We start from the raw sequence: 20,480 nt of genomic DNA on the forward strand, positions 1-20,480 counted from the left end.
AGAGTGTTCCTTTAACTCTACAAAACTCACATTAACCATAAGGTTTTACTGAACAGTTATGCAAACATTCCATATAAATAAATGGATAAGTAATACATTTATTGATTTATTTAAATAAAACTAACCTAATATCAACAACAACAACAGGAACTTCATTAAACATGAAATAAAGAGACACCACATGGCTTTCAGTGTTTAAAATCCATTTATTTAGTTTATTGATATTTGTGTCGATATGACAACCTATATGATATTATGGTATATACACTTTGCTACAGTAAGAAAGAACAACTATAGTGGCATAATAATTAAATGACCATTATAAGTAAGAGAGTGTAACTAAATCTGTCATCTTGCATATCAGATATAGTGTCCGCTAAACAATCTTTCCTGTTTCGCTCGTTAACAATGATTCAAGTCGTCACTCTGGTTAATAATCTTTGTTGACCCTCGACCTCATGCACAGACCTAAACAACATGGAATACATTTGCATTTTCTAGATTAATGTTTAAGATAAACTATTTCTTGGATCAAAGTTGGAATGTGTTCACACACGTTCATACACACAAACTAGAACAGAACGGGAGTTGCTGCCATAGAAACCATCCAAGGCCATCCCATAATACCAAGCACGGGCGAACGGAGTGACTGTGTCGATTAGAACTGGAAGTGGATGCACTACAGTCTGTCCGTATCATATACTCTACTGCACTCAACACACTATTAGAGTCTGCGGTTTCCTCGATTCCAGCTGCGCCGATAAAAGTGAGAAAGAGGTTCAGGCAACATTCAGGCCCAGATCTAGAGACAGAAAGACAAACGCCGAGACTTTCATCACAATGTTTAATACGCTTACACTGTATTAAGAAATGTTTTCCACTAACCCGTAATGTGTGATCCCAAGATCCCGAACAGAACGCTGTTCCGTCCGGAGAGACGCGGAGGGTGCTAACTCTGTTCTCATGTCCGAACAAGATGGACACGCGGGTGCCCTTTAAAACGTCCCATACGTTGATCGTGTAGTCATTGTAACCACCAAACAGCAGTCTCCCTGCCCAAAGATATTAGCAGAGCATAATCAACAAACTCCTGCCAAAAAGCATATGAATCTTGATCATTTTACTGAAGAGTCATGAATAAACTCCATAGTGAATGAACTCATATATGTGTTTGCTTTAAAAATGTGCTTTGTTATGTGATGTTTTTGTTGACTGCGCCTGGAATGGAGTAACAGCATATTTGCACACTTCACAGTAAATATGCTGCATACTATTTTTTAATGTATAATCTGAACAAGCATGCACTATGCTAGGGGTTTTCAAACTGGAGCAAAAAAATAAATAATTAATAATATATTAATATTATTGTATTGTATATACTGTGTATATATGTAAAAATAATATTAATATATTTTTAAATTTTACATATAAATTTTTACATATAAATTTTGCATATATTGAATAAGTAAAAATATATGTATGTATGCATGTATGTATATACAGTATATATAAAGAGTAAGTTAGTAAAAATATGTAAAAGTTAATATATAATATTAATATATTTATAAATGTTACATATACATATTTTACACAAATTTCACATATATATTGAATAAGTATTTTTTTCATACATATAAAAATATATGTATGTATGTGTGTATGTATATGTATATATATAATAACTAACTTTATATAAATATATATATAAAATAACTAACTACATTTTTTTACTAACATATATATACTGTATATACATAAATGCATACAAATATTTTTACTTATCCAATATATGCAAAATTTCTATGTAAAACTGTATATGTAAAAAGTAAAATATATGAATATTATATATTAAATTTTACATATTTTTGAAAACTTACTTTTTATATATATATATATATATATATATATATATATATATATATATAGTGTTAAAGTTAATATATAATATAATATATGTTACATATACAGTTTTACATAGAAATTTCACATACAATATATATATATATATATATTTATTTAAAATTTACATTTTAATTATTTTAACACACACACACATAAATATATATATATATATATATATATATATATATATATACTGTATATATACATGCATACAAATATTTTTACACACACACACACACACACACACATATATATATATATATATATATATATATATATAGTAAGTGTATATATATATATATATATATATATATATATAGTAAGTGTATATATATATATAGTAAGTGTATATATATATATATATATATATATATATATATATATATATATATATATATGTATATATATATATATAGTATATAAAGTAAGTGTGTGTGTGTATGCTAGTATTCCATTCCAAAAATGTCAAAATTAAAAATATATATCGAATTATACATTAGTATGGTTTCATTCTGGTTTCTAAAGACTCAGTGAAGCAACTAAATTAAAATAATTATAAAAATAATTAATAATTAATAATAATGATTATAAAAATCCATATATATATATATATATATATATATATATATATATATGGATTTTTATAATTATTATTAGTATATATATATATATATATATATATATATATATATTACATTTTATATATGTATTACTTCCAGTTCATTCATCACACTGGAAAAGGGGGGGTCGAGCGCATTGTATTGTGGGATACAGTACACTGCACAGTGTGTTCTGGATAAGTACTGCACGTTTTGCAAAAGCAATAGATTATGTGAGTCTAAAGTATACATAAAATATTACCAGTAATATGGTATTATCATATTCCAAACAGTGTCACTGCTTACCGCTGAGGGAGAAATCCACACTAGAGGCTCCAAATATGATGCTCTCTTTGGAATAAATGGCCACCTCTCTGTCTGCCCTCAAGTCATAGAGACGACACTATAAACACACACAACAAGGACAAATCTGAATGCATTTTTCATTATTTCAGCACAGGAGGTATGAAAAATCACAAGGAAAGACTCACAGTAGCATCATCTGAGCCTGAAGCAAATGCATCTCCGCTTGGATAGTACCTGCAGAGATAATAAAATATGAGCGGTCATGTGACCGTCTCGCTCACTAAACATTAAACAATACTCGAAGCTGCAGCCAAAGTCCTTTTTAAGACAAGTGAGACGGCCATGATATTAGCAGAGCTTCTTCAGCGCTTATACGGTCTCTCGTGACATTTTGAGTGTTTACACAGACTATAAATATTGACTAGGTCTTAAATGTCACTGAGTCCGCTAGTTTTTTATGCTCTATGACAAAACATGAAGGGGGGGAAACAGGACACGTACCGCACGCTGTTGATGTCTGATTCATGAGTCTCAAAAGACTGGACACACTGTCCCGTGCGCAAGTCCCACACGCAGGCCTTCTTATCGCAGCCCTGAGAGACGTGAGAACATGCAGGTCACTGCACAGGCATGTTAACAGCTTCATTGTGCTCGTGTGTGTGTGTGTGTGTGTGTGTGTGTGAATGCTGTGTGTGTGGGGGGGATTGTTCCTGAATGTCCCCAGATGAACTCCTCGAGGGGATGACCAGAAAAAAGGTTAATAAAGTGACTAAATTTAGCTCTGATTCATATTTAAAAATTCCCATCATCTACCCAATAATTCATCATCTAAAAGAGGCCTAGATTAAGCCAGGATTAGACCTTAGTTCAGTTAGTACATTTAAGCAGCTTTTAAAACGGCCTAGTGTCTTGAGACAAAACAATGGCTCTGACTTATTTAACAATTGTTTTCAGTTAAAACAGCTCAAACATGCATTTTAGGCTGGGACTAGCTTAAGCCTTGTCTGTGAAACCAGGGGTTAAAGTTCTATATGTCTAAACAGATTTATTTTTTTTAATGAAGAACATGTGAATGTTTCTTGCTTATGCAAAAACTGGTTGCTAGGGCCTAGCTAATTGGTTGGTAGGGTGTCCTGGTGACCAGGACATTGCTTGTTATAGCAACCAACTAGCAATGTTTTGGCTGGTTGCTAGGTGGTTGCTAGGGTGTTCTGGTCCATTGCTACAGCATTGCTAGTTGATTGTTAGGTGTTCTGAGTGATTGCTAGAGCACTGCTAGGATGTTCTGGCTGGTTGCTAGGGCGTTGCTAGAGTGTTTTGTGAGGTTGCTAAGGCATTGTTAGGATATTCTGCCTGGTTGCTAGGGCGTTGCTGGAGTGTTTTGTGAGGTTGCTAAGGCATTGCTAGGACATTCTGGCTGGTTGCTAGGCCATTGCTAGATGCTTGCTAGTGTTCTGTGTGGTTGCTAAGGCATTGTTAGGACATTCTGGCTGGTTGCTAGGCCATTGCTAGATGCTTGCTAGTGTTCTGTATGGTTGCTAAGGCATTGTTAGGATGTTCTGGCTGGTTGCTAGTGTGTTGCTAGGTGGTAGCTAGAGTGTTCTGTGTGGTTGCCAAGGCATTGTAAGGATATTCTACCTGGTTGCTAGGGCGTTGCTAGAATGTTTTGTGTGGTTGCTAAGGCACTGCTATGACATTCTGGCTGGTTGCTAGGGCATTGCTAGATGCTTGCTAGTGTGCTGTGTGGTTGCTAAGGCATTGCTAGATGGTTCTAAGGCATTGTTTAGATGTTCTAGGTGGTTGCTAGAGTGTTCTGTGTGGTTGCTAAGGCATTGCTAGGATATTTTGGCTGGTTGCTAGGGCATAGCTAGGTGGTTGCTAGTGTGCTGTGTGGTTGCTAAGGCATTGCTAGATGGTTCTAAGGCATTGTTTAGATGTTCTAGGTGGTTGATAGTGTGTTCTGTGTGGTTGCTAAGGCATTGCTAGGATATTTTGGCTGGTTGCTAGGGCATAGCTAGGTGGTTGCTAGTGTGCTGTGTGGTTGCTAAGGCATTGCTAGATGGTTCTAAGGCATTGCTTAGATGTTCTAGGTGGTTGCTAGATTATTGCTAGCATGTTTTGGATGGTTCCTAAGGCATTGCTATAACATTGCTCAGTGGTTGCTAGGGGGTTGCCATGGCAGTGCTATGCGGTTGCTAAGGTGCTTTGTCTGTGCAAAAGTCAGCACCCTGATGCTAGGATGTTCTGGTGGTTGCTAGGAGATTGTTAGTTGGTTGCTAAGGTATTCTTAATGGCTGCCATGGAAGGTTGTTAATCCATTGTTAAGAAACCTGTAGGGAAATGTTAAAGTTGACCAGAATTGCCATTTACTTCCGTAATGTAAAGTATTTCTAAGTGAAATTCAAAAAAAGTAATGTGGGACTTGATTGTGATGAATTTAATTTGACTGGATTATGAAAAGTAGCTGATTTATACCAAAAATCGAGCCAGGGAGTTGAAGGAGTGGTGGCTGAAAAAGTAAGAGGGATGAATCAAGCGCAATAAGACCAAGAACATGCATTAAGAAAGTAAATAGGGACCATTTTGATCTCATGTTGACTTTAAGGTTATGTAAGGTAACGTGTGACATTCATGGCGAGGGCCAGTGTTTAGCAGTGCTGTTCCCACCCCTGACACAAATGTGTTTCCGGTCTCAGAGGGGGCAAGGTCCAGACACAGCACATCAGCCGCGTGTCCATGGAAACTCTGCAGCATCTGACCGCTCTCCACATCCCAAAGAGCACACGTGCCATCACCGCTAGACGTCAGGATCTACCGCAAACACAAAACACACGGCAGTCGGTACAATGCAAGACACCGTCTCATTATTTCACCCTTCATTGAAGCATACCTGCATATCTGAGTTTGTAAAGCAGCATGCAGACAGGTAGTTTGTGTGCATGGCCACTGATTTCTTCTTGGCGGCAAGGTTTTCGTTCTTGTCCAGGGATAGAGGGTACACAGAGCACTTATTGTCCAGCCCACTGAGGAAAACAACAGATAAGTAAGTAATAAGTCAACCATTCTTCTACCAAAGACTGAATAATAAAGAGAAAGATAGCAAGCAAATTCCCACTAATGTTAGCTTCATATTGTTTTTTTCAAGCAAGGATATTTTGCATTTACTAAACTGAAGTGTGTAACATCTGCGCCAACTAGTGGCAACAAATGGAACTGTGTAAAATACTGTTTCCAAACATGTTTCCTAAAAGCCTCTTCTGCCTCTGTTAATGTTATTTTAGTACTATTCACATACTTTTATAAATTTTAATAACATTTAGAATCAGTAATTAGTAAACCAATTAAACTATTAATGATAATAACCCTGTCCACTGGTCAGAGAAACAGGAGGTCCTGTCCAAAATATATGCAGAACCAGAAGTTCATTGCTCAAAAAAGAGCTGTAAGTTTTTATACATATATAAAATTTTATGTTTTGAAATTTTACATTCATTACTTGGAATGGGAATGGATTGACACTTGGTGACTTTTGTAGCATTAGGTATGTGAATACAAAAAAAAATAATAATAATGGACATGATTCGGATTTGGAGGAAAGGATCCAGGAAAAAAAGTCAGACTTGGCTCCATCACGGTTAAAAATGACCGACATAGGAAATGAATTTGGAATATAAAAAAATATACATCCAAAAAAAAAGTATTTATATCTAAAAACCACTACAAAATTTATATAATTATATAAATGTATAATTTATAAAGAACTATACAGGCATCTAGTGGTTACACCATGGCATTACACAAGTTTTTCTTTTTTTACTACCACCAGATGGCACTAATCTACCTTCAAAAATTGGATTTTAAATGCCTTGTCTCTATTTTAACATGGAATACTGCTTTAATTGAAAAATATATAAGAAAAAAATTGTGTATTATTTTCAATGGGGAAAAATAGCTCATAAAAAAATGTATAAATATTGCATAGTATCATAAAATCCCCTCAAAATTCTAAATAATAATCAAAAAATATTATTGAACAAAAATGTATTACATTTCAAGGCTTCGGTAACTTTTGACCAAAAAGGAGCCTAAACGAAGAGGGCCAGAGGGTTAATTATTTATATTAAGTCTATTCATAAACACATCCACAACCGAAAACAAAAACAGCATTCAATCTCTTAGTCCCTCAGCTAAAATGAAATTCAGTCATCATTCATCATTCAGTCAAACGATTCATTCAAAATGGCTGATTCATTCAGGGACAAAGCAGACGTGAGTTAGTCACTGAGTCATTCATTAGAACGATTTGTTCAAAAACATTTAGTAACAGAACTGAAAATGTGTTGCTCTGAGATGCACAATGGCTCTACTGTTTTGAACTATTTTCTTTGGGAAAATGGAGAAAAAACAGACAATATTGTGTCTAAAATGTAAGTCACCTAATAGCCAATTAACTTATTGTTTATTGAATTCTATAAAATCACATTTGCAAACGTGCTGATATTCGGGAAAACAGCACTTTTGCTCGTGTGATATTGCTTATAAATATTAAAATAACTTATACAAAGGCTGTTTTTTGCACCATATCTTTTTTGCAAGCATTTTTATTAATTTTGGAGGCATTGGAGCCCCTGTTAATTTCCAACTCTGTAGTATGTGCACTTCCGGTTGTAAACGGAGGCCCCTTTTGTTGCAAGGCCCGTTTGAAGTGAAACGGGTGAAACTTAGCAAAGGCCGCTACTGCTCTTGATATAGAGAAGACAAAGAGACTCACCCACAAGCCACTGCACATCCAGAGGGGGCGTAAGCACAGGCCATGACCCACGTACAGGGCATAGTCACTGCATGCTCCTGTCAAGACATTTGAGAATAATGAGAATAAAGCAGTAAAATATGTAATTAAAAACAATCAGGCTTGTAACAGAAGTGAGTTGAAATGAGTTATTAGCAGTCTCTTTTCACCTTATTTGTTGTAAACGCATCCCATACAATCACCTTTCCATCCTAAAATACGGGAGAAAATGAAATAATTAATGATAAAATAATTGCGTGTAATAGGCCCTCCCGTGATGTGTTTGATATGTTTATAGACAGACCTGAGACGAGCTGACGAGTCTCCTCTTGTCTTTACACCAGTCCATACACAAGACTTTATTTCCATGGCCTTTCAGCGTTCGTCTGGTCTTCATGACAAACTGACCCAAAGCATCAATCTTCTCCGCTACTTGATGGACTGGTTGAAAAAGTCACAATATTAATGTTTTTTTTAATCCTTAATGAACCTGCCTGTATATTCCTACATCAACTAAAATTTGCTGGCAGTCATAATTGCCTCTTATCAAACCATTAGTGAACAAGCCTTTCAAAAAACAAAGATAAATAATAAATGAACAAACAAATAAAAAGTAATCAGTGCTGTCAAATTGATTAATCGCATCTAACAAACTTTTAAGTGACTTTTACGCGATTAATCGATTGGACAGAACTAAAAATAATACATAAATAAAAATATATAAAAAAATAATAATAAATATATAACAAAATAATTTTTATTTTATTTTTTTAAATACTACTATTTAGTTTTTTTTTGTTTTGTTTTTTCAGATTTAGTTAATTTAATAGTTAAATAATAATAATAATAGGCCTGTAAATGAAAGCTACATAGAATATTTAAGCAGAAATATTTTTTTAAAACTTAAAAAACGAATTTAAAAGGACAAAAGCACATAATAACATTGCTCAAACTTAAACTAAAGCCGAATATATAAAAATAATATCTAAAATATTAATACAAGTCTATAAATCATACTAAAATAACACTGATTCTTAGTAATGACTGCCGTGTTTCTCAGAACATCATAATGTGATGCTGAACGGAAAATAAACGCTCCCTCGCCACCTCCACCATTATCATCCTCATCACCTTTCTGAACACTAATCACTTTATCTAAATGCTCCGATTTCCTCTTCAGGCGGATTCACGGCACACCTCTAGGCACATAATCTCACAGCTATGATCCTGACATATGTCTTCATTAAACACGCATACGGCGCTCGGTTCTTACGCTCGACATCGTGCAGTTTGGCTCTCTCCTCCTCCAGCTTCGTCTTCAGCGTCTCGGACTCGGTTTTGAGCGTCGTCAGAGTGTCGCTTGGCTGCGCGTCCACCTCCTGCGCGGCCATTTCCACGAGAAAACGCAAGGCTCGCGGAGGCGAGGAGTGTTTTGTTGGGGAGAGGAGAGCAGGGACACGGAGGAGAGCTTGGAGACGGAGCGCACGGATGGATGATGCAGCTGGCGTGACGTCATGGGGGACGAGCGCGCGCGCGCGCTCTCGCTCTCTTCAGCATCCGTCTCTGAACCCCCGGAGAGCCACTCGGATGTGCGTTATGTCCTCCTGATGATCAATATTTACGCTTTCTACATCTGCAAGGGCTTCTCAAATCCCTGACTGGAAAATATGTTCTTAAATTCACTACTCCATTTTTATCAATCTCAGGATTTACTTCAAAATAAAAGAAAAAATATTAAACAAACTAATTTTACAGTTTTTACCTTAATTTAATTATATTATATTATATTCTTTAAAAAAAAAAATGTTTAAAAAAGTGAAACCTATATGCAGGGCCATATTGTTATGTGACATTTTTTATGACAATTAAGCATCACTAATATAAAAAAAAAAAAAAAAATTGTATTACTTAAATTTTAATACTGGTATACAAAACTGTATGTACTGTATTTAATGTGATGATATATATATATATATATATATATATATATATATATATGTGTGTGTGTGTCCTGATGATTTGTATTACCTTATTAGATTATGGAGAATATGCAAATGAACATTGAAAATTACAACTCAAAAGTAAAACATTACAAAATGAATAAGGGGGAAAATGCTTCATTGAAATCATAAACATATGCTTAATTTTTTTGTAATATTTAAATCTAATATAAAAGTTTGTGTTTATATAATATATACATATACATATATAATATATTTATATACATACATACACACACACACACACACACACACACACATATATATATATATATATATAATGTATGTAAACACAAACTTATATTTTTAGATGTTAGACAGCCCTAACATTATATATATATATATATATATATATATATATATATATAAATGTATGTATGTATACTCTGTGAGATTTGCTAATTGCTAGATTAGTTCTAGGGGTTTCCTCAGAGAATTAACCATCATAAATATTGTATTTCCACTGCATATTGTGGCGAAGAGAGAAGGACTCATTTGGCAGTTGTGTTTATTGATTTATTTCTGATTTATAAAAAATTCAACAGAAGAGCAATTTGTGACAATAATTATTTAGGATTTACAAAATGGAGCTGAACATGTGAGGTTGGTTTGGGTTACTGAAAAGTATGTTACAGTGTTTGTTCATGGTTGATCTGGTAAAAAGCTATTCTAAAAGACACTATTTAGAGAACATGTGATTAAAATATTTATAAATAAATCTAAAAATATACAAATGTTAGCATTAATGTTAGCAGTGTTTACATAATGCATTCAGCACAGACACATCCTGATCATAAGTACTGGTGTCAGACACATAAATACAGTTAACAACCAGTCTGACCAACTAGCGGTTTGCCAAGAGGTAATAATTAGTCTTACTTTTCAGATTGAAATTATACCAAACTACATTATGTAACTGACTTAAAAAGGTTATTACTAGTCTTACAGAAAAAAATATATGTCTAAGCATTTTATGCAACTGGCCCCTGGTCCTGAGATCACTAAGGTCAGAGGTTAAAGGTCAAATACGAGTGGCGAATCCCAGACGGAGGCTGCTGGGCACCTGTAGGAGTTCCAGTGCTTGAGGCGAGGAGCAAAAGGGAAAGGTGACCTGGAAACGATACTGTGAGTCCATCATCAGCTGAGACGAGCTCTCGCGCTCCTGCAGCAACGCCTGTTTCCATAGAGACAAAACAAAGGCCAATCAGAGATGATGCTTGATGCTCAATTCTACAATAGAGTGCATTAGTTCCCGCCTCCTTTTTCAGCAGCGCTGGTTCCGGTGTAGTGATAAATTGGGTCCCCCCATGTGATCCCATTGACTCTCTTTAGCACCTCATTACAATTCCTACAAAATCATGTCATGATAAATGCTGTTTCAACTATGTTATAATGACATTTATGTCTGAATTAGTTAGCTTATGCACTAGCACAGCATACAGATACCTGATTAGCCTGATAGCTTGATTTATACACACATTTGCACTCACCCAACATGTATTCACAATCATTTTTAATGCAATTATGTGTTAAATTAAGTGTTAAATGTCCAAATATTTCAGTTATTAATAAAACAAATGAATTATGTTCAGTTAATAGGCTATTGTTATTATTATTTATTAATTACCAGTTAATCAAATGTAAGAAATTACATTCAATTGGTTTTATTATGCACTAATTTGTGTTCTTACGCATTATATAGTAAGCTATGCGTGTTTTAAATTAATAGCATTCGTATATACTTAGGATAATCAGTTTGGGGAGACCCGATTTCGAGGGAGGACCCGATTTGTCTTGACACCAGTATTTTTTCCCATTTATTTTTCCCATAGGGATTTAAAAAAGTCTTTATTAAGCTATGAACCGAGCTACGAGGTGAATCGCAACATTACAAACTTTGATTTGAAGCAAAAACGTTTTTGAAAATCAGACAAAATAACAAAGGTACAAGACTGTAACAGCTTTAGTGAGGGAAGAATCCCACGAAGCCTTGCAAACAGCATAATCAAATTAAAAACGATGGAGAAATATAAAACTTCTCATGTACAAATGTTGATTGTATGTATAAAAACAATATATATTACGTTTATTAGAAAATATGCAGATATATACAATGAAGACTTCAGATGCAAAAGTACGGAAGAGGATTAGGGCCAAGCAATAATAAAAAAATAAAACCATCTCGAGATTAAAGTTGTTCAATTTCGAGAAAAAAGTCGAGATAAAATGTTGAGAATAAAGTCATTAAATTACGAGAATTAAAGTCATTAAATTACGTAATTTAATGAATTTGTTCTCGTAATTTAACGACTTTTTTCCTCGTAATTTAACGACTTTTTTCTCATAATTTAATGACTTAATTCTCAACATTTTATCTCAACTTTTTTCTCGAAATGTAACAAAATTTTTTTCATAATTTAACGAATTTGTTTTCGTAGTTTAATGAGTTTATTCTCAACATTTTATCTCGACTTTTTTCTCGAAATTTAATGACATTTTTCTCATAATTTAACGAATTTGTTCTCGTAATTTAACGACTTTTTTCTCGTAATTTAATGACTTTATTCTCAACATTTTATCTCAACTTTTTTCTCCAAATTTAATTTCATTTTTCTCATAATTTAACGAATTTGTTCTCGTAATTTAAGGACTTTTTTCTCGTAATTTAATGAGTTTATTCTCAACATTTTATCTCGACTTTTTTCTCGAAATTTAACGACATTTTTCTCATAATTTAACAAATTTGTTCTCGTAATTTAATGACTTTATTCTCAACATTTTATCTCGACTTTTTTCTCGAAATTTAATGACATTTTTCTCATAATTTAACGAATTTGTTCTCGTAATTTAACGACTTTTTTCTCGTAATTTAATGAGTTTATTCTCAACATTTTTTCTCAACTTTTTTCTCAAAATTTAACAACATTTTTCTCATAATTTAACAAATTTGTTCTCGTAATTTAACGACTTTTTTCTCGAAAATTGCTGTCTGAAATTTTCTTCTAAAATGAGCATTTTTATCAAGCTTGTATGTTTATCTTCAGTTATTTCACTTTAATGGCAATGAAAAGGACCTATTAATTGCCATTAAAGTGAAATTACTGAACCTGAACATACAAGCTCGATAAAAATGCGGCACTTAGAGGCTTTTGTATCTGAAGTCTCAAATATTTAAATATTTTGAGAGCTTCGACTCAATTACATTCATGGGAGTGGGCGGGGCTAAAGAGCTCTTAGAGTTGCTCTTTTTGACTCACTGATTGGTGTAATTTTCTACACAGCATCATGGGTAATGTAGTTTTTAACTAGGAATTCTATCATTAAATATGATTATTTTAAAAATAAACTGAAATAACTCGGGCTGACGGCATCAACAGAAGAAAATACCATGTATTAACAACCTCGTAACTCACAGTAGGTCTGTTCAAACACTACTGTTCAAAGGCTTTGGTTCAGTAAGATTTTTAAAAAAGAAATTAATACTTTTATTCAGCAAAGATGCATTAAATTGATCAAAAGTGACACTAAAGACATTCGTAATGTTACAAACTATTTATATTTTAAATAAATGCTGTAAATGCTGCTTTCTATTCAAAGAAAGTATGTATCATAGTTTCCACAAAATTATGAAGCAACTGTTTTCACTATTGATAATAATCTTAAATGTTTCGTGAGCTGCAAATCATCATATTAGAATGATTTCTGAAGGATCATGTGACACTGAAGGAGTAATGATGCTGAAAATTCAGCTTTGATCACAGGAATAAATTACATTTTACAATATATTCACATAGAAAACTGTTATTTTAAATTGTAATAATATTTTTGAACCTTTCAAAAACATAAAAAAAATTTTATCGATCCCAAACTTTCGAACGGTAGTTAAAAAAAAAAAAAAAAAAATCTTACCTGCACTTTACGGACAAAGGACGGAGTCACTCGCTTTTCGAAATCATCAATGGGTGTGTAGGAGTTAAGGATTTTCACAATCTACAAAAACACAAAACAATCAGATTCTGAAGGCTTTTATAAATGAAGACTTGACAATCTATGGAGGTGGCGGCACAATTTAAATTTAAAATAAAATGGCATAGCTAAAGTGGCAGGCTTTAGATTTCACCTGCACGGACGAGAGCTCGGAGCACCTCTGCTTGATCTCGGCTGCGTCTTCATCTGTGGTCTTGTTGACTTGAAGAAGCCAGGCGACCTGAGACAGCGGCCCCAGCGTTTCCATGGCGCAGCTGCTCTGCAGACCCTTCTCTCGCAGCCACTCCTCTAGATAACTGATGTTACACCTGACAGAGAAAGATGCTCTAATAAACTCTATTTCTGAGAGCGTTCAGAAAGGTAAACTACCATACTACCCATATTAATTGTGTAAAGTCAAACAGAAAACGATATCAACTGCAATCGCTTTCTTGACTCACTGTTTGATTGGTCTACCAAGTTAAGACATTTTTATTCAAACTCTAATTAAAAACTAAACAACACGCAACATATTAAGGTCATATGCATATACACACCTGATCTGCATGCCCTTCCGGCAGGAGCACAGGTCCTTACGGAGCAGAATGCTGTTCACCGACGTGGATCCGATGAGGTAGAACAGCTGTCGTATGACCTGACCCTGCAGCTGCGGCTCCATGCCCTGCTGTGCCATGCTGGTGTGGAACGTGCCGAGCTGCTGCAGGATGGAGGTCACGCTGAACGGCTCGGCCCCGCTGAGGTCCCCGCCATCCTCGAACACGCTATTCGAGCGCTTACGGAAACCCGTGGGCTTCATGCTGGAGATTCCCTGGAGACTTTCGTGCTCCAACATCCCGGGGACTGAACGGAGAGGGGATTGTTTAGCAAGAAGGACCAAAGAAATATGCATTATATAAACGCCAACGAATCAAATTAATTTCCATACTGATCATGGGATAGAGCGTGTCCTCCATCACGCTGATGAACTGATGGTAGATGTTGATGGCGAGGTCGCTGAGAATCTGCCGGTGCTCCGACAGGTCGAAGTTCTTCAGGCAGTTCTTATTCTGACGAGGCGTGTTGTGCTTCATGAACTCCTGTTGATGGAGGGAAAACAAGTCAAAAACACTGTTTGGAAGTTAGTCAGGCCGACTCCAACAACAAACGTCTAACCAATCAGCATAAGAAAAAAAAATGCAGAACGAGAGATGGGACACAACACAAAAGAGCTCAAAAGAATATCACTGGAATGAAGTTGTATGACTGGGCAAGTGCTTTAGGACCGTGTTTATATTAGAAAAGCTTTCCAGCATTGGAGAGCACTAAGTGGGAAGGCCTGAAAACAGATGTGGAGGATGCTTTGATCCCGCTTCACATGTGAGTAACACGGTTTTGATTGTCTGGAGCTGCTGTGCTGTTTGCGACTAACAACAAACACTTTGTATTTACTCTGGTGTACTGTATGTTCATTTTTTGTGCTTCATTGTTGTTCGTTCATCAACTGCGCTTTATTTTTCGTGAAGCATTTTGTGGCATGTCAGCTGTGATAAACAGACATCCACTCTCACATTGCATGTAACAGTGGCCAGATAGTGAGAGTTTTGCTGTTAAACTACTGCACACTGACGGTCATTGTTAGTGCAAGTTAGTGAGTTTTGGAGGCGGAGCAATGAAGAGAGGGGTGTGTTTGTTTGGGTTGATTTCAAATATTAACAATGTTCAACAGCGTTTTTCAAAATCTACTTATCCCACCTTTAAGATAGACTCTTGCTGATGATGGTGTTGATGTATTAATAATAATAAATTGTAGAGGAGTAATGGTACACAAACATGATGGTTCGGTACGGGTTCGGTACAGCAGGGGGGGAGAAAACTAAACATAAAATTGCTTCTTTTTTATTAAACAGTGGTTTATTGAACAAATTGTCTCTCTTTCTTTAAATAAATTCAATTATAATTAAAATTTTCTTAAGGATAAAACCAATTTATCTCAGATAATTCTGTAAACTATATACAGGGAGCCCTTTTTTGCACATTACAATAAAATTAATGGTTACAATTAACAACAGAACCTAAACTATTAAATTTAGTTGCTATTTTTGTTTAGATATAATAATCAACACTAAAAAAAAAAAACTAAAAAAAAACAACAACAACAACAACAACAAAAACAGGTAAAATGCACATAAGGCAGGTTTTGCATTAACTTCTAAATCTAATTATTGTTGTGGTCACCAATTGGAGTGCCCTATTTAGCCACCAGAGGGCACTCCAACACGGACTACTGTTCACCTCACTTAGACTTCAATTCCCATAACCCACTTCCCGGACTCATTATCCAGTTCATTGCACCCAGCTGTTTTGTGTTTCATCATTAGTGTCTGTCTATTTATACCTGGTTTGTCTCTGCTTTTGTATTGTGGTTTCACTTAATGTCACCGGCTTCTGTTTGTGTTTTTCTTTGTTTTGTATGGACTGATCTTTGGATTTTGACCCCTGCCTGTTTGGATTACGTATTTGGATTACCCCATTAAAGCTGCATATGGATCTTACCTTCTTGTCTTTGTGCCATCCATGACAATTATAAAATTACTTTATTTTTCTACTAATAATAATTTACACAGTTATTGTCATAACTTTTTTTCATGACAAATTTATTTAAACATATATTTAATAATTAAGACATCACTGACAGGTAAAGTAAATATAATGAATATATACAGGTGCTGGTCATATAATTAGAATATCGTGAAAAAGTTCAAAAAAATTTTTTTATTGTAAATTATTTTAAAAAAATGAAACTTTCATTTATACTAGATTCCCTACATGTAAAGTAAAACATTTCAAAAGTTTTTTTATTTTTTTTATTTGTTGATTAGAGCGTATAGCTAATGAAAGTCCAAAATCCAGTATCTCAAAATATTAGAATATTTACATTTGAGTTTCATTAAATGACCATCCCTGCAGTATAAATTCCGGGTATCTCTTGTTCTTTGAAACCACACTAATGGGGAAGACTGCTGACTTGGCAATGGTCCAGGAGACAATCATTGACACCCTCCACAAAGAGAGTAAGTCACAGATGGTCATTACTGAATGGGGTGGCTGTTTACAGAGTGATGTATCAAAGCATATTAAATGCAAAGTTGACTGGAAGGAAGAAATTGGGTAGGCAAAGGTGCACAAGCAACAGGGATGACCACAAGCTTGAGAATACTGTCAAGTAAAGCCGATTCAGACACTTGGGAGAGCTTCACAATGAGTCAAATGAAGCCGGAGTCAGCGCATCAAGAGCCACCACACTCAGACATCTTCAGGTAAAGGACTACCAAGCCACTTCTGAAACAGAAACAACGTCAGAAGCATCTTACCTGGGCTAAGGAGAAAAAGAACTGGACAGTGAACAGTGGTCGAAAGTCCTCTTTTCAGATAAAAGTAAATTTTGCATTTCATGTTGAAATCATGATCCCAGAGTCTGAAGGAAGACTGGAGAGGCACAGAATCCAAGCTGCTTGAAGTCTAGTGGGAAGTTTCTGAAGTTAGTAATGATTTGGGGGGGCCGTGACGTCTGCTGGTGTTGGTCCATTGTGTTTTATCAAGTGCAAAGTCAATGCAGCCATCTTCCAGCAGATTTTGGAGCACTTTATGCTTCCATCTGCTGACAAGCTTTATGGAGATGCTGATTTCCTTTTCCAGCAGGACTTTAGCACCTGCCCACAGTGCAAAAAACACTTCCAAGTGGTTTGCTGACCATGATATTACTGTGTTTTATTGGCCAGCCAACATGCCTGACCCCTGAATCTATGGGATATTTTCAAGAGAAAGATGAGAAACAGTCGATCCAACAATATGCAGATGATCTGAAGGCTCAATAGTGCCTCAGCAGTGCCACAGGCTGATCACTTCCATGCCACACTTCACTGATGCTGTCATTTGTGCTAGGAGCAAGTCATTTGCTGTAATATGTGCTGCCGACCAAGTATTGAGTGCACAAATTAACATACTTTAAAGAACTTGAACTTTTCTATTTTGAAAATCCATTTTTTGATTGATCTTAGGAAATATTCTAATATTTTGAGATACTGGATTTTGGACTTTCATGAGCTGTGCGTTCTAATCATCAAAATTTAAAAAAAAAAAGTTTTACTTTACATGTAGGGAATCTAGAATATATGAAAGTTTCATTTTTAAATAATTTACAATAAAAAAATGAACTTTTTCACGATATTCTAATTATATGACCAGCACCTGTATAAGCTAATATAGTGCATATATTTAGTGAAATGTTCATTCCTCTAGTGAACTAACATGCTGTGGACACTAAATGACTTGCCTGAGGTAAATGTAATGCTATGTGAGATATTATTCTCAAGCTGTTTTATTGATGTGTTTCTGCGGTTGAAACACTGGTTGAGAGATTACATGTAATCATATCTATGCATAGATCATCTCTTTTTCTTCTTCTGCACTTTTTCCTGTTGTGGCAGTTAGAAAACAGTGTTGCATTACCGCGCACGCCCCCTTCTGGATTGGAGTGTGGATTGCCTGTGACTGACTGTATTCGTCACCTGACTGTATGCACCGAACCGTGACGATTAGGGAAATTCATGTACTGTTACACCCCTAATACACTGTATTTATAAATTTCTCATGCCCAAAGTGCTACAAAACAGGAAATAGAAGTAAAATACAGAAACTACAGACATAATACAATACAATAAATCAAACAATAAATAAATCAATACTCTATTAAAGAGCTACATGTTGAATTAGGATTTACATTTTTTGGGTCTTTATTAGTGAAAGAGAAAGACACAGAAAAAGACTTTACCTCATCCCCACTGTACTGTTTGAGACAGTTGAGAAAGTGATACGTGTTGGAGAGCCAGAAGGACAGAACTTCAAAATTCTCCTGTTGGCCCTGAAATCATAGTCATCATCATGTCAGATGATTCTGTAGAGCATTAGCTGTATTCAGATGTGATCGTGTGTTTGCAAGAGCACAGCGTCTTACCGCGATCACCTCTTTTATGGCTATAATGATGCCGTGCATGAGGGACTTGAGCTTGTTTCCATCGTTGAGGTAATCGGCGTGTCTCACACACATGAAGAGGAGATGTGCAGCCAGACCGGGGATCATTTGCACACCCACACCTCGAGGTTTCAGCTCTGCGGATTACAAATCGCTGATTAAGTTATGAGTTATGATTTAAGATTACACAGGCTTACATTATAGGTTTACCGAGTATGAGCGCCTTGATCAGCCTGTTTTCATCCTCCTTCTTGTACTCCAACATGCCCAAGTACTCTTTGGGCACAGCCGGTACTGCTTTCTGATTGGCTGATGGGAACATGAAACACACAGAGAATGAGACATGATTGGCTAAATGTGAAATCAGGTAAATGGAGAGAGTTTTACCTGTCACATGTGTTTGAAGAGCTTTGATTTGGTCTTGGAGTCGTTTTATCAATCTGTCCTTCATGTCTAACTGCTCCTCAAAGTCCTGAAACAAGAAGAAAATGTTCTAACACATTAGATTAAGATTAACAGATAAATATATTTATAGATGCATTTCCTTTGCATTTCTCCAACCGTTTATTTATGTTGTATATTGTATTATTGTATTGTTTTTGATGAAGGGTGCCTTTATTTATGCATGGATGCTTTGGAAAAAAGCTAAGTGAATGCATGTAAACACGAATGCAATCGTGAGCATGACCTTTCACACACACACACCATATTCTCAGCTGTGAGGTGTGACGTCTCCTGTCTGAGTTTGTTCTTGGCTTCGCTCTCTGAGAGCTGAGCTTTCTGTAGCTGTTCGTTCTCCTCCTGGAGGTCAGCCATCTGTCTCTCCATCTCTTCTCTTCTTCTCTCGCTCTCTGTAATCTTCTCCTCCAGGAGCCTGTGAACAGAAGCACAACACCTGCTCCTTCAGCCTCGTGCCACAGTCTGTAGTGTAAATATAGTTTGAGGATAATAAACGCCTCACCTGCGCTGTGATCGCTCCTCTTCGACAGTGAGCTGAAGCTCATTTGATAACTGCTTTATTTTTGCTGCCACATAAAAAATTAAGTTGTAAAGAAGTGCCAACAAATGAAACATGTTCATATTTGTGCCTACCACAACTGAATAAACCTAAACAGATATATTTTTGAATGTAACATTAATTATTCATATATTTTCAGTGCTAATTTAAAGGCTCATAATTTTGTTTTGGAGTCTCCTAGAACAGGTTTACATGCATCAGACAAGTCTGTTGTGATTGGTCAGATGGCCCAGTCTGTTGTGACAACTTTTTCTACAACTTGTGCATTCACAAACAGCTATATTAGACTTCATGAAAGGTCATATATCCAATAAAGCATAATAGGGGCACTTTAAAAATATTGTCCAAAATATTTTTGCATGCATACAAGCTAGTCTATTTAAAATGTGTTCGGCTCACCGCTCATCTCAGCGCTCTGATCTTGTAACTGGGTCTCAAGCTCATGTTTGTGGCGGTTCAGTTCTGACACCTGCTGCTTCAGTTCTGGAATCGCCTGCACACAGGAAGTCACCATCATCACCAGGTGACTTTAAACTATGACTATAAACAAACATACAAGCTTCATAAATACACTCTACCATGTTCTCAGCAGTGAGGCGGGCCACTTCCTGCCCGATGCTTTGGTTGACGTTACTTTTCTCCTGAAAGAGAGCTTGAAGCTGCTCGTTCTCTTTGTTTAAATGTTCGTTTTTGAAGACCAGAGTTTCCAGTTGACTCCCATAAGCTTCTTTCTGCTCCCGCAGCTGAGTTTCCATCACCCTGAGAGAGAAGGACAGTACATTTGCTAGTTCGATGATATGGTCAACTATTTTGGTCATATATATAATATATATTATTTATATAAATGAAATAGTGGCAAAAATACGGA

The 20,480-nt window shown here is 35.6% G+C and overlaps 2 protein-coding genes across 2 annotated transcripts in view; both read right to left on the reverse strand.

Moving 5' to 3' along the window:
* Nucleotides 1-186: 186 nt before the first annotated feature.
* Nucleotides 187-9,182, reverse strand: gnb5a (guanine nucleotide binding protein (G protein), beta 5a). Its single transcript, XM_048159152.1, has 11 exons — nt 8,870-9,182; nt 7,901-8,037; nt 7,767-7,808; nt 7,579-7,655; nt 5,698-5,830; nt 5,475-5,618; nt 3,309-3,400; nt 2,993-3,041; nt 2,808-2,904; nt 886-1,052; nt 187-802 (listed from the first exon to the last, which is right to left on the reverse strand). The coding sequence occupies exons 1-11, from the start codon at nt 8,985-8,987 to the stop codon at nt 791-793; spliced, it is 1,068 nt and encodes a 355-aa protein (XP_048015109.1). The 5' UTR covers nt 8,988-9,182; the 3' UTR covers nt 187-790.
* Nucleotides 9,183-10,090: 908 nt separating this feature from the next.
* The window catches only part of myo5c (myosin VC), a 29,943-nt gene continuing 19,553 nt past the window's right edge, over nt 10,091-20,480 (reverse strand). The window contains 13 exon segments of the mRNA XM_048158859.1: nt 10,091-10,770; nt 13,506-13,586; nt 13,717-13,891; nt 14,120-14,423; nt 14,509-14,659; nt 18,394-18,483; nt 18,577-18,731; nt 18,805-18,903; nt 18,982-19,066; nt 19,300-19,468; nt 19,556-19,619; nt 20,012-20,105; nt 20,191-20,371. Coding sequence (XP_048014816.1) covers nt 10,618-10,770; nt 13,506-13,586; nt 13,717-13,891; nt 14,120-14,423; nt 14,509-14,659; nt 18,394-18,483; nt 18,577-18,731; nt 18,805-18,903; nt 18,982-19,066; nt 19,300-19,468; nt 19,556-19,619; nt 20,012-20,105; nt 20,191-20,371 — 1,801 coding nt within the window. The 3' untranslated portion in view covers nt 10,091-10,617.

This window comes from Megalobrama amblycephala, linkage group LG15, assembly GCF_018812025.1.
Source record: "Megalobrama amblycephala isolate DHTTF-2021 linkage group LG15, ASM1881202v1, whole genome shotgun sequence".
Taxonomy (NCBI): Eukaryota; Metazoa; Chordata; class Actinopteri; order Cypriniformes; family Xenocyprididae; genus Megalobrama; species Megalobrama amblycephala.